This window comes from Neofelis nebulosa, chromosome 14, assembly GCF_028018385.1.
Source record: "Neofelis nebulosa isolate mNeoNeb1 chromosome 14, mNeoNeb1.pri, whole genome shotgun sequence".
NCBI classification, from domain to species: domain Eukaryota; kingdom Metazoa; phylum Chordata; class Mammalia; order Carnivora; family Felidae; genus Neofelis; species Neofelis nebulosa.
The window spans coordinates 4395172-4413812 of NC_080795.1; the positions used below are offsets into that span (position 1 = coordinate 4395172).

Here is an 18641-nt window from a genome sequence, read left to right on the forward strand (position 1 = left end):
TTCTCAGAGTTCCTTTTTGCGTTTTATTCATATCTTTGAGATTTTTTTTTTAATCTGGATCATTCATACGATACTAGCTAGACTGGCATAAAGCCATATGTTGTTATTTTTTCACCATAAAAAAAGCAAGTTACAATGTAAACAAGCTACAGAGAGATCCAACCAAAGTCTTATTAGTAATAATTGATGGAAAGCCAAATCTTGTCCACAGGTTTCTATTATCCCAGAAATGAATGCCTTGTTTTAAATTCTCCTGCATACCTCCAACTAGAAAACTATGCTGATACTTACTGCAGGAAATTTTGTTCCCTTGCTACATCACAGAATAGCCATAAAAACAAGGGGCACCTGGGTGGCTCAGTCGGTTGAGTGTCCGACTTTGGCCCAGGTCATGATCTCGCGGTTCATGGGTTCAAGCCCTGCATCGGGCTCTGTGCTGACAGCTCGGAGCCCAGAGCCTGTTTCAGATTCTGTGTCTCCCTCTCTCTCAGACCCTCCCCTGTTCATGCCTGTCTCTCTCTGTCTCAAAAATAAATGAACATTAAAAAAAAATTAAAAAAAAAAAATCAAATATCTTAACGAAAGTTATGGCTACTTACAGAGTAAAACCCTTGGCAAACCATTAAACATCAATCCTTCAAAGTCTTGAGAGGGAAAAAACAACAACATTATTACACCAGATTTTTAAATAAAAGTAAATAAATGAAATAGTGACTGTTGATTCATCAACACGGTAAAAAGCTCTCATAAAATGAAGCATAGTGAAGATTTCACATTACATAAAACATAAAATCAGACTTCATAATTATATCTTATTTGAGAAATATTTTAAACATTGAGGTTTTCTTACAAAATTTGGTAGTTTGGTTGCTTAAAAAAACACACACACAACAAGGAACTCAGTAGTTACACCAGCTAAAAGGTTTACTTTTCCCTCACTTTCATGAACATATTTGTAGTGTAAGTCTAACTCTGTTGGGTCCTCAGAACTCATTGAGCAATAGGGTCTTTATCACACTGGCCCAGCACAAGTTCTCTCCAATCCCAGAGTCCTTCAGTGTCCCATTTCTGACCTCACTTCTTTTTCTCTTGCACAACTTATTATTTAAGTAACCCATCATCTGTCATTTCAGCCTTCCTGAAAGCTATCATGTATAAGAAACCATTGGTTAACCAGCAGTTAATCAAAGCGTGTGTGAATCCTGACTGCCCCTTTCTAGATGTATGAATGTGGGTAAATGACATCACACTTACAAGCTTCAGTGTCCTCATCTGTAAAACAGAAATAACAGCGGCAGCAGGGAATGGAACTAATGTACACAAGGCAAAGTATTCAATGTAATTAACACCACAAGTGATCACTGTTCCAGTTTTGTTTTTAATAAAAATATTTAGACACAAATTAATAAGTATGGCTTCTACCAAATGAAGAGGTGGACTGTTCATTAATAATTACAGTATTGTGTACTATAACTCCAAAATGTGGCCCAACAGTGATAGAGATCATTTTGCTACACTCCTCAAAAGCCTTTTAAAGTGGCAACTACATTGAAAGAAGAGGTTTGATAACATTTGGTAACATTAACAATCTGATAAATTAATAATATCTTTGCTTTTCTATCACCTCCATACCTCAGTAGATAATGGCGGAAGGCTTCAGTGAGGATACTCCCCAAGTGTCAGACCCCCTGGAGATACTAGTTAAGATGCAAATCTTTGGGTCCCTCCTGAAAAAGTGTTAAATGAGAATCTTTGAGGGAGAGGGAGTCTTCATGTCCACAAGCTCTCTAGGAAACTTTTTTACATATTTTGGTTTGAGAACAACTGCTTTATTGTTAAGTAAGGAATAACCCTTGTAGTCCTTACTTCCTTATGCTCTTACATCACCCCAACCAGAATTATCGTGATAAAGTATGTGTATCCAGGCATCAGTAATTGGAAAGAAGCCAGGTGGGAAAAGCACAAGTATAAAGTCATAATCTCAACCCTAAAGTTAGAAGGACTAGCTTGGCTGTAATACAGCGATAAATCCAGCCAAGCTGAAAACACTGTTAACTTGATTATGAAAATATTATGTCAAGAAGACTAACATACCCATGTAGTTCTAAAGACACAAATAGTCTTAACTTCCACTGATTTCACCCTCTGGATTAAGTGCAGCATAAATAAATTTTAAATATAGAGCACTGTTAGTACATGTAAACCCCCAGCATCACCTCTCCTAACATTCTACTCTCTTCTATTATAGCAGTTGTCAATTTTTATTACATACGTTTTTATAGTTGGGTCTTTCTTTACTAACAGTCCATAAGGTCAGACCATCTGCTATACCATAGCAGGGTCCTGTGTATTTTAGTCTGGATCGAAAGCCAGCAAACTGGTAAGCTGGTCACAGATATCAGTATCTGTTGAGTGAATAAAATACGGGTAATACACATTGAAATATTTTATTAGAGCTTAGCCATAAAGTTGTAACTTTTCCTCTAAATACATGATTTTTATATATATATATTTATTTTGTATATATATATAAATATATATATAGTATATATATTTATTTTGTATATATATATAAATATATATATAGTATATATACATATAAATATATAAATATATACATATACATATATACATATTATATATACGTATATGTATATATACATACATGTATCATATATATATACATATATATGTATATATATCTTTTTTAAGCATAGACGAGAGACCAGACCCAGGCCTGGTCCTGTTTTTTTTTTTTTTTTAATGTTTATTTATTTATTTTTGAGAGAGAGAGCACAAGTGACAAAGGGTCAGAGAGAGACAGACAGACAGACAGAATCCGAAGCAGGCTCCAGGCTCTGAGCTACAAGCACAGAGTCCGACGTGGGGCTTGAGCTCACGAACCTTGAGATCATGACCTGAGCCGAAGTTGGATGCTTGACTGACTGAGCCACCCAGGTGCCCCTAAATACATGATTTTAAAAATATTCAGAGTATACAAACAAGGAGATGATCCAGTGGCATGTTGGTGAAAGCCAGAACTTTGGAGTCACGAGGTCATGAATTTTAATTCCATGTCTATTGCTTTGGATAGGGGACCCACAGACAAATTGTTTAACTACTCTTTCTCTCAGTTTCTTTGTCCATGAAGCTTTTCTAAACAAACAGAATACAAAGGACAATTAGATGAGTAGGAATATCTCCCAGATTCAGAAGGTAACAAAAACACAAGCAGTGGAAAGAAGCAGAGAATCTCTGATTATAAGAGTGCTAGCGAAACTTAATTCCCATCCATTCTGTTCTTTACTCTCAAAATGACTTTTCATGGCAAATTGCAATCCAACTAGCTCGTAATTTTACAAGCCTCACAGATAAGCGATAAGTACTCACAGAGTGTTCAAATTCTTAAGTTTCTTGAAGACACTCCCAGGAATTTCTCGTATTCTGTTAAACCGCAAGTCTCTGGGAACATAAAAAGGAGGGAAAAGATTATAATATGCACATTCCAGTGGTGTTATTATTTCCAGAAGCTTGAAAATGAATTCTCCCTTTATAACCAACCACGGCACTAAAAGACCAAACCTAAGGCAGAATTAGGTACATTAGGCACTGATCAGTAGGGAAGTCTGTTGTTTCTGGCGACTTACACATATCAGTGTGTATGCTAGTCCAAAGGTGCCGGACAAGTGCAGCCAGTTACAGGGCTCTTCCCAGTGTTGAAGGCAGTTACCGCATTTCCTTTAGGTCATATTCCTATGACACCAAAACAAATTCTGTACATGGCAACATGCCAATTGAGCATAAGTACTTTGGAAAACATCGACAGATCAGATGTCACTTATCAACTCAACGTAACACCATTACGCGGGTTTAGGCAAAGTTATGAAACAGTTAACTTTTCTTCATAGTCCAGGAGTACGACAGCCTTCTACGGAAGTATTAAACCAAGTCAACAAAACAATTAGTTTAAGAGAGACAACCAACATTCTCTTTCATCAGTTAATATATCGCTTTATGCAGCATGTAAATTATTGAGTGCCAAGTACGTGTCGCATACTGTGTTAAGTAACAAGGACACAAAATACGTGGTTCCTACCTGGTTCCGGCTACCGAGCAGGCACAGATGGGCCGAGGATGACAACCCGATAATTACATTACTTAGTATCTGAAGTATTGGTGGTCTGACAGAGCAACAAACAAAATGCTATGCACAGGAAGCCAACTTAAGGTCCTGGTCTGCCTAGACCCACTCCCTGTGATTTTGGGGGCAGTGTCAGCCAGGTGCCCTTCAGGAGGGTGTTTAAGGCCAGCCAACTGAAATCACCATCTCCTCGGACACCGTTTCTCCTGTGGGAAGCAGAGGACTCAGAATAAAGCAAGTTGGGGGCATTCAGGAGTGTCGCCCGGTGCTGAAGAAAAGAGAGTTGTGCTCTTTGGGATCGGAGATTATGAACAAGGAGCACCTAGGGCTATTAGCACCCAGACTGGCCAGAGACAAATCAGGCCAAAATGGGGGAGAAGAAAACAAAGCTATGCATCCAGCTATTCCTGAGACCAAATTTGCCTCCTTATTTTTTTGGTATCTAGGCAAGAAGCTGTCATTTGGTTAAGTTTATTTGAGCCGGTTTATATCACTCATGTAGGGAGCACAGTAGAAAGATGAAATAATTTATTTGGAAGTGTGAGACCCAAGGGAAATCATAGCCGAAAGCTGTTACAGAGTATTAGTGTGTCAGGAAAACAAACAATCAGAAAGGAAGGAAGGAAGGAAGGAAGGAAGGAAGGAAGGAAGGAAGAAAGAAAGAAAGAAAGAAAGAAAGAAAGAAAGAAAGAAAGAAAGAAAGAAAGAAAGAAAGAAAGAAAAGAAAAGAAAGAAAGAAAGAATGAATCTACTTCACCTCAATTAATTTCTCAAAATAAAATTCTTCACCACCGTAAAAAGTAGTTCTATTTTAGAATACTTGATATAAAAATCTTTATAAAATTACCTCTTAAGACCTATCATTTTATGTTTCTCTTGAGTTGACGTCGGAAGAATATGTACAATTTTGTTTAAGTTTATTTATTTTGAAAGAAAGAGAAAGAGAGAGGATGAGTTGGGTAGGGGCAGAGAGAGATGGGGAGAGAAATCCGAGGCGAGGCTCCATGCCATGAACCGCGAGATCATGACCTGAGCCAAAATCAAGAGTTGGACACTTAACTGACTGACCCAGGCACCCCTATGTACAATTTTATAGGAGCTGTTTCAGTTAAATCCTGACACCTAGAAAGAAAAGATATGTGTGACATTTTTAAAAACACTTTCAATTAAAATAACTCATTGTGAATACACCTCTTTGTAAGATGGAACACAATGCTTAAATATCATACGTTGTTATTTGATGTTTCTGCTCTATATTTTTAAAAGAAGCTTTATAAATGATGTGAAATACTCACTAGAAACTCATAAGAGATAAAGTTATATAAATGCAATTACCCTAGACCCATTGGTTTCCCTTCAAAACAGGAACTTTAAATTACAGAAAGGACTGTCCTCTCACACCAAACCATAAATCCTAATAGTACTCCCAAATTGAGCTTCTAACAATACAAGAAAGGAGTAAATATAAAAGGGTAAATCATTTTCCTTTTTTGGGGCTTTGAAAATTTTTACAAATTCAGAACAGTACAAGTAAGAAAAGAATACTCTTTATTGTCCGTATTTAGAATCAACAGCTGTCCGTATTTAGAATCAACAGCTGATATCACTTGATATCGTTGGCTCTACTCATAATTCCACACATTTTTATTTTGATTACCCAAATCATATGTAAAAATATATTATGGGCAAAGTAAAAGTCTCTTTGAAGCACTATCTTAATTTTAGCTATGTCTCCTTCTTCCCACATGTAACCTCTCTTCTGAGCGTGATGCTCCTTTTCAGACACACACACATATATAGGTATGTGAATAAATATAAGGTAAAATGTATACATATAAAAATATGAAAATAAACATAGGTAAATATAAAATATTTAGTGCTTTTAAATTTACAAAAATGTATCAAATTTTTTATAGTTTTTATTTTTATTATTATTTTTTTAATGTTTATTTTATTGTTGAGACAGAGACAGTGCATGAGCAGGGGAGGGGCAGAGAGAGAGGGAGACACACAATCTGAAGCAGGTTCCAGGCTCCGAGCGGTCAGCACACAGCCCGAAGCGGGGCTCGAACTCACTAACCGCGAGATCATGACCTGAGCCGAAGTCGGACGCCCAGCCGACTGAGCCCCCCAGGCGCCTCAAATTTTTACAGTTTTTAAAACTCTCTTTTTCTCCCTCAACTGCATCTTTTCTAGATATTTACACATAAAGACCTAGATATTTATCCCTAACTGTCCTATAATACATCATCATGTCATTTCACAGTTCATTTATGTATTCTCTTACTAACAGCCATTTTGACTGTTTTCAAATTCTCACAATATTTACAAACAATATTTCTTTTTTTTAGGTTTTTTTTTGTTTTTTTGTGGTTTTTTTTTTGGGGGGGGGGGAAGAGGGGGAGAGGCAAAGAGAAAAGGAGAGAGAGAATCCCAAGCAGGCTCAGGGCTGTCGGTGCAGAGCCCCACGTGGGGCCCAATCTCATCAGCCGTGAGATCATGACTTGAACCGAAATCATGAGTCAGATGTTTAAAGGACTAAGCCACCTAGGCGCCCCCTACAAACAATATTTCAATAAACATTCATACATGTCTCCCTGTGCACGTGAAGAAATGTTTCTCTGGAACATATTTAGAATAGAATTGCTAGATCATAGGGTATACACAATGATACCAATTCCCAATTTACTTTCACTTAGATGCCATAGCAGTAATATAAGTAATTAAAAATAACGATAAAAGATGTTTGAACTAATCACCAAAATGCAAACCTAACTTTTCACTGGCTTGATTTGAAAGTCAAGGTGTTAAATGTGTTGGCTATCAAAATCCCTCCAGTCTTCACTAGCAAACAAAACTAAGGTCTCCTGCCACAAGAATTGTGTGGCGAGGTGTCCACTGTCCCAAGGGTTACTCGGGGAAGCGTGAGATACACGACCCACAGTTCTCACCACTCAGGCAGCCACAGGAAACCTCTTCCAGAGGAGCAAAGCACACTTAGAGCCCCAAGGATTTTCTCCACATTCACTTGAATTCCCATAAGACATATTCAAATGCACCAAAGTTAACATGTTCACACCTGGTGTTCTTTGCTAGTATATTCTACTACGTAAACTTGTATAGTTAGGTATGTTATAAACTAAAAGTCTAAGCAAAGACTTCCCTTGATAATTTTAATTGCTGCATTTTAAGATTGCTTACGGGGCATTGCACAATGAATTGCTCAAAGTAATATTTACCACATTTTTTAAGGAAATTATACTAGAAGATCATTTGAATTCAAATGATCACCAAATTTGGATTATTCTGCTCTCTGGGTAAATAAATTTATCCAAAAACATAATTCATCTTCCCATACTGCCTCTATTTTGCTCAAGATGGGTGATTAGAATTTCACCCACACAAAATTTGTCATTTATATAAAACTCCCCTTAGCATAACATGTGGCATATTTTCACCATTCGCATAGAGTAAAAGTTGAATTATTATATATCCTGCACAATTTATCCCTTTATGATATATGTGATATTGATTATATAATATTCAAAAATAATCATTACTTAGCCCAATTTTCCTCCCATTTATTGTTCACTGCAATTCAATTTAGAAGCAGTTCTAGGAAATGCACCAGTATGAAAGCTGAGCACATGTGCTTCCTGGCAGTGGTTAAACGTGAGTCTGTCTGTCTGTCTCCCTGGCCCACCCCCAGCTCAAGCTGCTAAGGCTGGGAAGAAAGGTTTCATGATTTATATGGTGAGAGATTTGGAATCCATGTTTCTAACCAACAAGAGACGGGTTTTAGTTCAAATTCAGTCCAGAAGATTCTTCTTCAAAAAGAGTTTTAAATGATTCCGCATCGTAGACAGCGGGCAGAGAACAAGCGTGGACAGACAGCAACGTGAACTAGCCTCAAACAGATTAGCATAGCTCAAGATCCTGCTATTTAGTTCCTCCCGGGAATGAGGGGCACCGCGCCCCCGTCAGCACCCATTACACACCCTCGGGGCAGGTTAGATGGACTTCTACTGTGTCAGTGTGTGGAAAAGTCCAGAGAAAGACCTCACGGAGGGAGAGTGAAGCCAGACCTGGTGCAGATCCCAAGGTTCCCAGTATATTTTATAAATGCCAAACACAGGGCATATTTTCTGTAAACATTAAACAAGTAGGCCTTTAAACACGAAAAATAAAATTGGCGTTGCCCACAGATGGCAGTCTAGTTGAAATCCTAAGATGAATGGGATGCTCTTGGAAAACACCAGTAGACGGAATGCATAGGTCATCAGGAGATAAAATCAAAGTCTGAATTTGACTTCCTTCTTGAAGGTGAGACCCAGGCTACACAGCTCTTCTGGTCCCGTCGTGGTGAGGGCCCTCCTAACACTTCCCCGGGCTGGAGACGGTCTTTGGCTTTATTACAGCGGATGCCTGAGCTAAGGGGGCCCATTCCTGCCACGAGAGCTAAGAATGTGGCCCTGAGAGAGCAAAACCTCAGAGAGCACCAACTTCACAGGCTGGGTTCTGCCTGAGTGTGCTACTTGTTTTCTCCTAAGTGACAAATATGCATTCTGGCAGAAAGCCTATCCTCATGAAAAAAAGATCAAGCACATCTGTACTCGAGTCAGAAGCATTCCTGTTGAAGGCGGGGATGCAACGAAGTCACTGTAAAGTCAAAAGCATAAAACTGCAGAAACAGTGTAAGCAGGTTCTCGTCTCCGCTGGCTTCCCGGAAGGGCAGGAGGAAGCCAAAGGGCTCCGGACGGCCTGGCCAGCGTCATCTTCGCCCGGAGCGCACATCCCTACCTCCCACCTGTCTCTGGAGTCAGAGCATGCGCACACCCTGCTCCCTGCAACTCTGCCCCGTGTCATCCCAGCTCCCGAAGCTGCCCCGGCCTCCGTCTTCCTTTCTCAGCTGCTGTCTCAGGTGCCGCCCCTCACCCACAGGGTCTAGACTGCCCTGACCTTGGAATGAGGGGAAGACTGCAAGAGATCTCTCTACCACCTCTCCTGCTGTCCTACAACTTCTGTATCCTTCTGTCTTACAGCCCTTGCAGGGTAGGAACTGGAAATACATTTTCCAGGCCTGAAAAACAGCAGCTGGAGAACACCACTCAGTGCATGGCTTGCCTGATAGATACCCAGTCCCGCTCTTTGGTTTTCTCTGATGTCAGGTTCATTTTCTGCCTACCAAGTGTCAGGCAGCTAAAGCTTGAGGTTATCGTCTGTTGCTGTTTATTTGGCCTGAAGTTAACTTGATTCGAAGGGTAGTTTATGTGTCAGCTTGGCTAAGCCACGGTACCCAGATTTTAAACTCCAGTCTAGATGTTGCCGTGAAAGTGTATTTTTATATGTGATGAACACCAAAATCAGTAGCCTTTGGGTAAAGCAGATACCCTCCATAATGTGGGTGGGCCTTATCTGATCAGTTACGCCCCTTAAGGGGAAAAGATCAAAGTGCCCCGAGGTAGGGGAAATGCTGTCCCCCTCCCAAGCAGCCTCAGACTCAAGCTGCAAATGAACTCTTCCCAGGGTCTCCAACCTGCCAGCCTGCTCTTCAAACTTCAGACTTGCTAGCCCCCACAAGAGCACCAGCCAATTCCTTAAAATGAATCTCTCGGTCTTCTCTCTCACTCTGTCTCAGAAACATCTTATTGACCTCATTCTATTTGTCCAGTTTCTCCAGAAAACCCTGAGACTCCTGATATTCCCACCACCACCTCCCCCCACCCTGCCAGCCGAAGTAAGAAATGATGATGTCCATTCATTCCTTCATTCAGTGTAGCTTTTCTAAAGACCTGGGCACGCTTGGCCAAATGCCATCCCTTGCAAGGGGGAGGGAGGTAGTGTCAGTGAGTGAAACGGGCCATGGGTAAGAAAGCTGGGCCATGGGTAAGAAAGCTGGTTCGGAAGCCTGGCCAGGGAGGCTTAAGGAAGCCTTCCAAACCTGCATGAAATATGCATGAAATATGCACCGTCACTCAAGGGCCAGGTCTGCATATCAAAAGCTCTGAGGAGGGTGGCTCCGAGCGGCCTCCACTCCTGACGAGGTGTTGCTGCAGTGCTCAAGGGAAAATCAGCACTAACACTAGTGCACTGACACGGCTTAGCGAGGAGCACAACAAAGGAAGGGCAGGTGGTGTGCGAACGAACGTTGCCTAGGCTTGGTGCTGGGCAGATAGTTCCGATCTCCCCCTCCCTTTTGTTTCTCGTATGTTGACTACTTATCTACATATCTCCAGTAATGGCTAAAGTGCCTATACATATGTCAGAATACTCTGAAGACTTCAAAGAAGATACTAGAACAATCTAATAATGCTTCCTCAATCTAGCTGCTTCACTTTGCTCTTCAGTGAAATTTCCAGCCCAGCTCTGCACTATTTTCCAGAAATGGATTGCAATCCCCTCTCAAACTATTAATTAAGCCAAGCTGGACTGAAGCTTTTTCCACTACACTTGTTCACAAAATCCCCGGGATGAGGAAATCAATTAAGCAATGGGTCTTAAAGCACTGAGAGCCATAAGGTGCTCACAGAATGTTAAAATTGGAAGCTAGACACACACACACACACACACACACACACACACACATAAACATAAAGAATTAGGCTGTACTTTTCTCTACTGTCCCAGTTTCTTACAACAAGCAAGTACTGCTATAAAATCTTAAAGAACATTTTAAAAAGAAGTTGTCTTACAGATTAATTAGTCTAACCTCTAACTTTATGTACAAGACAAGAGAGAAAAGTAAAGGGGAGAGGAGAGAAGTGGAACGTACTCACATATTCATCCTGGCTAAAGTTCAACACTACCTTTTGGAGACAGGTATTAATATGTTGATTTCATTCCAAACGTTTCATTCACCTCAAAGCAAAGCAAGTAGCCATGGGGAATCACTCCTAGCTTGTCTGCTTACAAAGTAGGTGCTGTCTCCAGGCTCCCACCTTACCTTAAACTTGTGCTGAGTAAACTGGGCCCAGGACAAAGGAAGGGCACATTCATCAACATTCATCATCTGCCAGCCACTGATGACCAGAGGCTGTATCAAAAAAACAGGTTTCCTCATTTTCATCTTAGTATAATTTCCACCTCGTTATCCTAAACTGAATTCCCACTCTCCTCAGACAGGGCAGTTAGTATTCCACTTAAATCCTTTTTCTCTTTCAGGGATTTACATGGTTAGAATTAACAAATACCCCTCATGTGCACAAATGAGCCGACGGTTGATAACGTCAATAGAAGGTGTGAACCAGTCCAAGGGAAGTCAGCATTAACACCAGTGTCCAGATACATTACCCACATACTTAAAAGCACCCAAATGTAAAAGAAAGCATTGTAATTTTGAAGCGTGGTGTTCCTATCTTGGAAACCTTAAAGTGAACAGAAACCCTGACCAAATAGTTCCAGATTTTCTTCTTCCTTGATGTACCTGGTTCTTCCAGCAGATGTCACTAAAGGGCAGTCCTCTCTTCTATGTCAAAGAAATGATTTCGCGAGAGATGAGGTGGTTTAATGTATCCTAAATGTCACAGTATGAGAAGGACCGGACGACAGGCTGAAGGTGTTCACTGAATCCCACTCATTTACGTGGGAAAATAGCAGCCAGCGGCAAAGCTTCACTCTGAGGTGATAACGCACTGCATTGCATAAAGTAATGTCTTTGGGGGAATAAGAAGCTGTTAAGTGAATTTTCACACAAAACTCAAGTGTAACCTCTTAAATGTAAAGACATTACTAACTCTGTCATTGAGGTGAAAACACATTTCGAGATAATAACATTTAACTTTTCAAATTAATGACTTAACACAATTTACACCATTGAGGTCACTTTGATACTATGCAACCATCTCAACTTTTTCTGTCCTTTGTTTTCATGTTAAGCATGGCTCGTCCCAATAAACGCCCCTATGCCTCGGGGGATGGCCAATGCTGCTGGACCCTGCTAGACAGGTATATGCCACACAAGCCAATAAACACAGTCTGAAAGAAAACTACAGAATCACTGAAGTCAGACTTGGTTATAGTTTCATCCCAGATTACATTGATCTTGTTCGTCCTTCCAGTTTCCGGCCACAGGGTTGTTACTTTGCTCTGGGGGAGGCAGAAAGATCTCCCCTGACCTGGTTCTCCACCACGTATGTGGTGACCAAGGACTTGTCGGCGGTGAGAGCCGCTTTCCGGGTGCCCTGTTACACAGGTTAAAGCTGATCCTGGTTGCATGCCACAGACCTAGCTCCACAGCTCGCTGCCTGTCCCCAGTCACACTGGAGTGAAACAAGCCAAACTTTCCAATCATACACTGTCACATTGTTTCATAACTCTACACGTGTGCACATGTTCTTTTATTTGGAATGCCCTCCCCTCTCTTCTTGGTCACATGCCCAAGTCCCTTCCAAGACAACATGTAAATATCACCTCCATGTAAAGTTGAAGGCATCACCCTTGCAACAGCCTCAGAATCAGTCAGAAGGAGGCACAGCCAGTGGTAGCAGCTGTCATCTGTGCTCTCTACTTGGGTGTCCCTCACCATCAATGCCCAGACTAGCTTCCATACTGCAATGCTGAGATCGGCCTCCAAATCCATTTTTCATTTCCTCAAGAACGCATGCCTTCATAACCACTCTTTGGGCTCCTATGTGTTCCTCCGAGGCCTTTGCAGTGGGAGGCAATTTAGTGTTATAAAGTTAAAAGTGCAGGCCTCAGAATTCAGAGGCACACTGAATTTGGTCATGACCACTCCCCAGCCGTGTGACCTTGGAAAAGCCCATACTTTCTCAGCGGTTCCTCATCATAAAATGTGGACAATGATACTCAGCCCATTGTAGTAAATATCATAATTCATACACATTATTTAGAATAGTGCCTAGAGAGGCGCCTGGGTGGCTCAGTCAGTTAAGCGTCCGACTTCGGCTCTGGTCATGATCTCATGGTTCGTGGGTTCGAGCCCCGCGTCGGGCTCTGTGCTGACAGCTCAGAGCCTGAAGCCTGCTTCCAACCCTGTGTCTCCCTCTCTTCTGCCCCTCCCCTGCTCTCTCTCTGTCTCTGTCTCCCCCTCTCAAAAGTAAATAAACATTAAAAAAAAAAAAAGAACAGTGCCTAGAATGTGGTAAGTGCTAGTAGTTGTAACATTACCATCATCAGTATATATTCTGTTATTACAACATTTTAAATACAACATGGTAATTTTTTAATTACAGTGTCTCTGCTGCCCACCCAACACAGCTAAATTGGGAGCTCCTTAAGAGCAGGAAATATGTCTAAGTCATCTTTGTATACACAGGCAAAAAGTTTGCATCCTTAGCATAAATATTGAGACAGCGTATTTAATAATAACAACGACAATAATCATAGTGGGATGAATCAGCTATGGTTCATAGCAGGCAAATTAGGAAATACTAGAATATAAAACAAATGAAAAGTTAAGTTTCAGTTCAGTTGCACATAAGATGCCTATATCAGCATCAGTAAATGAAAAATCAACTTCCATAAATATTAGTGAAAACATACTCGAATTCAAAGTCCATTTTTCAAAAGAAAAGAGAAATACAGTTAACTGAATAGACAGTTAGCCCTCTATGAAACTGGACACTGACACTTGAAATTTTGTACCTGGATGTCACACACCAAATCGGCCTGAGTGTTGGGAAATGTGACCTATGTGGCCCAGACAAATGACTGGAAATCAAATCTCCACATCTACCCACTTCTTTCCTAGAACTGAGAAGCTGACAGACTTTAGATTTTCTCAGTGAGAGAAAAATCGTGCAACCCAGTGGAAACCACAGCAGCTTACACCAAGCCACACCGCCCTGAAGGCACATCTCCACTAGGGCCAGTCCACCTGAGAATCAGACCAGCAGGCCCCTCCCACAGAAGACCAACACAAACCGCATTCGGGCATCAAGTCTACTGATCCTGGAGTGCTGAAAAGCTTCAGCTTTAGGGTAAACAAGATCTGGCTTCCTTTGGGTTTTTGTTTGTTTTGTTTGTTTTCATTTGGATAAAGAAAGAGTAATTTTTAAATTGCATTTATTTTATTATTTTTTTAATGTTTTATTTATTATTGAGAGACAGAGAGACACAGAGCATGAGCGTGGGAGGGGCAGAGAGAGGTGGAGACACAGAATCCGAAGCAGGCTCCAGGCTCTGAGCTGCCAGCACAGAGCCTGATGCGAGGCTCGAACTCACAAACTGTGAGATCATGACCTGGGCTGAAGTCCGTCGCCCAACCGACTAAGCCACCGAGGCGCCCCATTTATTTTATTTTTTATAACTAAGTTTTTAGCTTTTTACTTTTTTATCAAGCTTCTCTTAGCAAGAAGACTAAAACATATCTAGGAACTAGCTTCCTTCTTATTTTATTTTTTTTTTGACCTCCAAAAGGACAAGATGGGGACTTCAACCCAAAAGAAAGAACAGGAAGAAAAGACTGCCAGGGATTTAGTCAATACAGATATAATTAAGATGTCTGAACTAAAATTTAAAACAATTATAAGGATGCTAGCTGGGCTTGATAGAAGCATAAGACACTAGAGAATCTCTTACTGCAGGGATAAAAGAACTAAAATCTAGTCAAGCAAAAATTAAAAACACTCTAACTGAACTATAACATGTGAATGGATGCCATAACAAGAAGGATGGACAGAGGAGTGAATCAGTGATATAGAAGATAAAATTATGAAAAATAATGAAGATGAAAAGAAGAGAGGGAAAAAGGTACATGAAAATAGACTTAGGGAACTCAGCAACTTATAAAAACATATTAAAATAATATCCCTTGGGTCCCAAAGATAAAAAGGGAGAAAGGGGGACAGAAGGTTTATGTGAGCAAATTACAGTTGAAAACTTCCCTAATCTGGGGAAGGACAAAGACATCAAAATCCAAGAAGCACAGAGAACTCCCATTGCATTCAACAAAAAATGGCCATCACCAAGGCATATGACAGTTGAATACACAAAATACACAGACAAGGAAAGAATCCTGAAAACAGCAAGGGAAAAAATCCCTTACCCTACAAGAGAAGACAAATCAGGTTCACAGCAGATGTGCCCACAGAAACTTGGCCAGGCCAGAAGGGAATGGCATGATATATTCAATGTGATGAATGGGAAAAATATGAAGCCAAGAATACTTTATCCAGCAAGACTGTCATTCAGAATAGGAGAGATAAAGAGTTTCCCAGACAAACAAAAACTAAAGGAGCTTATAAACACTAAACTATCTCTGCAAGAAATATTAAGGAGGACTTCCTGGGGATTAACAGTGCAAAAGCAACAAAGACTAGAAAGGAAAAGAGAACAGCACCAGAAACAACAAACTTTACAGGTAACACAATGACACTAAATTTGTATCTTTCAATAATTACTCTGAATGTAAATGCACCAAATGCTCCAATCAAAAGACACAGGAGATCAGACTGGATAAAACAAACAAACAAACAAACAAACAACCACAAGACACACTTATGTGCTCTCAACAAGAGACTCATTTTAGACCTAAAGACAACTGCAGATGGAAAGTGAGGGAATAGAGAACCATCTATCATGCTGTTGGATGTCAAAAGAAAGCTGGAGTAGCCATTCTTATATCAGACAAACTAGACGTTAAACCAAAACTATAACAAGAGATGAAGAAGGGCCTATATCATAATTACGGGATCTGACATCAAGAATATGTAACAATTACAAATATTTATGCCAACTTGGAACACCCAAAAATATAAATCAACTAATAACAAATATAAAGAAACTCATTGATAATAATACAGTAGTATAGGGGACTTTAATACCTCACTTACTGCAATGGACAGACCATCTAAACCGAAAATCAACAAGGAAACAATGGCTTTGAATGACATACTGGACCAGATGAACTTAACAGATATACTCAGAACATTTTATCCTAAAGCAGCAGAATACACTTTCTTTTTGAGTGCACATGGAACATTCTCCAAAACAGAACATACTCTGGGTCACAAATCAGGCCACAACAGGTGCAAAAAGACTGAGATCATACCATGCATATCTTTAGACCACAACGCTATGAAACATGAAATCAACCACAAGAAAAAAATTGGAAAGACCACAAATACATGGGGTTAAAAACATCCTACTATGATGAATGAGGGTATGAACACCCTACTATGAATGAATGAGGGTACATCTGGGTGGCACAGTCAGTTAAGCATCTGACTCTTGATCTCAGCTCAGGTCATGATCTCACAGTTTATGAGTTCTGCACTGATGGTGTGGAGCCTGCTTGGGATTCTGTCTCTCTTTCCCTCTGCTCCTCCCCTGCTTATTTTCTCTCTTTCTCCCTCTCTCTCAAATAAAAAAATAAACATTTTTAAAAAATTAAAAAAATAATGAATGGGTTAAACAGGAAATTAGGTAAGAAATTTTAAAAAGTACATGGAAGAAAATGAAAATGAAAACACAACAGTTCAAAAGGTTTGGGATGCACCAGAGGTGGTCCTCAAGGGAAGTATACTGCAACACAGGCCAACAACAAGAAGCAAGAAACATCTCAGATACACAACCTACTCTTACACCTAACACAGTTAGAAAAGACACAGCAGATAAAGCCTAAATCCAGCAAAAGAAGGAAAGTAATAAAGATTAGAGCAGAAATAAATGGTATAGGAACAAGTAAACAAAAAACACAGTAGAATAGCTCAATGAAACTAAGAGCTGGTTCTCTGAAAGAATTAATAAAATTGGTATATCCCTAGACAGACTTATCAAAAAGAAAAGAGAAATGTCCTAAATAAATAAAGCCACTATCGAAACAGGAGAGATCACAACCAACACCACAGAAATACAAGCAATTATAAGGGAACATTATGAAAAACTATATGCCAACAAACTGCGCAACCTGGAAGAAATGGACAAATCCCTAGAAACATAGAAACTATCAAAACTGAAATAGGAAGAAATACAAAATCTGAATAGACCCATAACCAGCAAAGAAATTGAAGCAATAATCAAATATCTCCCAACAAATAAAAGTCCAGAGCCAGATGGCTTCCCAGGGGAATTCTACCAAATATTTAAAGAGTTAATACCTATTCTTCTCAAAGAAATTGAAATGGACAGAAAACTTCCAACTCATTCTATGAGGCCAGCAATACCTTGTTTCCAAAACCAGATAAAGACCCCACTAAAAAGGAGAATTGCAGGCCAATATCCCTGATGAACAGGGATGAAAAAATTCTCAAGATACCAGCAAATTGACTTCATCAGTACATTAAAAGAACTATTCACCACAATCAAGTGGGATTTATTTCTGGGCTACAGGGCTGGTTCATTATTCACAAATCAATGTGATATACCACATCAGAAAAAGAAAGCATAAGAATCACATGATCCTCTCAATAGATACAGGGAAAAAAAAAAAAAACACTGGACAAAATACAGCATCCATTCTTGATAAAAAAAAAAAAAAAAAAAAAAAAGACCTCAACAAACTAGGGGGATAGACAAAACATACCTCAACATCGTAAAGGGCATATATGAAAAACCCACAGTTAGTACCATCCTCAATGGGGAAAAACTGAGAGCTTTTCCCCTATGGTCAGGAACAAACAAGGATGCCCACTCTCACCATTACTATTTAATATAGTACTAGAAGTTTCAGCCTCAGCAGACAGACACCAAAAAGAAATAAAAAGCATCCAAAAGGATGCTTCTTCCAAGGAAGAAGTCAAATTTTCATTATTTTCAGACAACATGATGCTCTAATGTAGAAAACCTGAAAGACCCCACCAAAATAATTGTTAGAACTGACACATGAACTCAGCAAAGTCTCAAGATACAAAATCAATGTACAGAAATCTGATGTATTTCTATACACAAATAATGAAGCAGCAGAAAAAGAAGTCAAGGAATTGATCCCATTTGCAATTGCATCAAAAACAATAAGATACCTAGGAATAAACCTAACCAAAGAGATAAATGATCTGTACTCTGAACACTATAGAACACTTACGAAACAAATTGAAGAGAACACAAAGAAATGGAAAAGCATTCCGTGCTCATGGACAGGAAGAACAAACATTGGTAAAATGTCGACACTACCCAAAGCAATCTACACATTTAATGCAAGCTCTATAAAAATACCATCAGCATTTTTCACAGAACTGGAACAAATAATCCTAAAATTTGAGGGAACCAAAAAATACCCTGGATAGCCAAAGCAACCCTGAAAAAATAAAAGTAAATCTAGAGGCATCATGATTCCAGACTTCAAGCTATACTACAAAGCTATAGTCATTAAGACAGTGTGATACTAGCACAAAAACAGAAACACAGATCAATGAATCAGCATTAAAAAAAAACCCAAAATGTACCCAAAACTATATGGTCAACTAATCTTCAACAAAATAGGAAAGAATATCCAATGGGGGGAAAAAAGGCTCTTCAACAAATTGTGTTGGGGAAACTGGATGGCAATATGTAGAAGTTTGAAATTGGACCACTTTCTTATACACAAACATAAATTCAAAAT

The 18641-nt window shown here is 39.7% G+C and overlaps 1 protein-coding gene across 5 annotated transcripts in view; it reads right to left on the bottom strand.

The window, feature by feature from the left end:
• PXDNL (peroxidasin like) overlaps positions 1-18641 on the bottom strand; it is a 424019-nt gene that overhangs the window by 257980 nt on the left and 147398 nt on the right. For all 5 annotated transcript variants that reach the window (XM_058699364.1, XM_058699365.1, XM_058699366.1 and 2 more), the window contains exon 2: positions 3391-3462. In XM_058699364.1, the coding sequence (XP_058555347.1) occupies positions 3391-3462 (72 nt within the window). The remainder of the gene's footprint in view (positions 1-3390; positions 3463-18641) is intronic.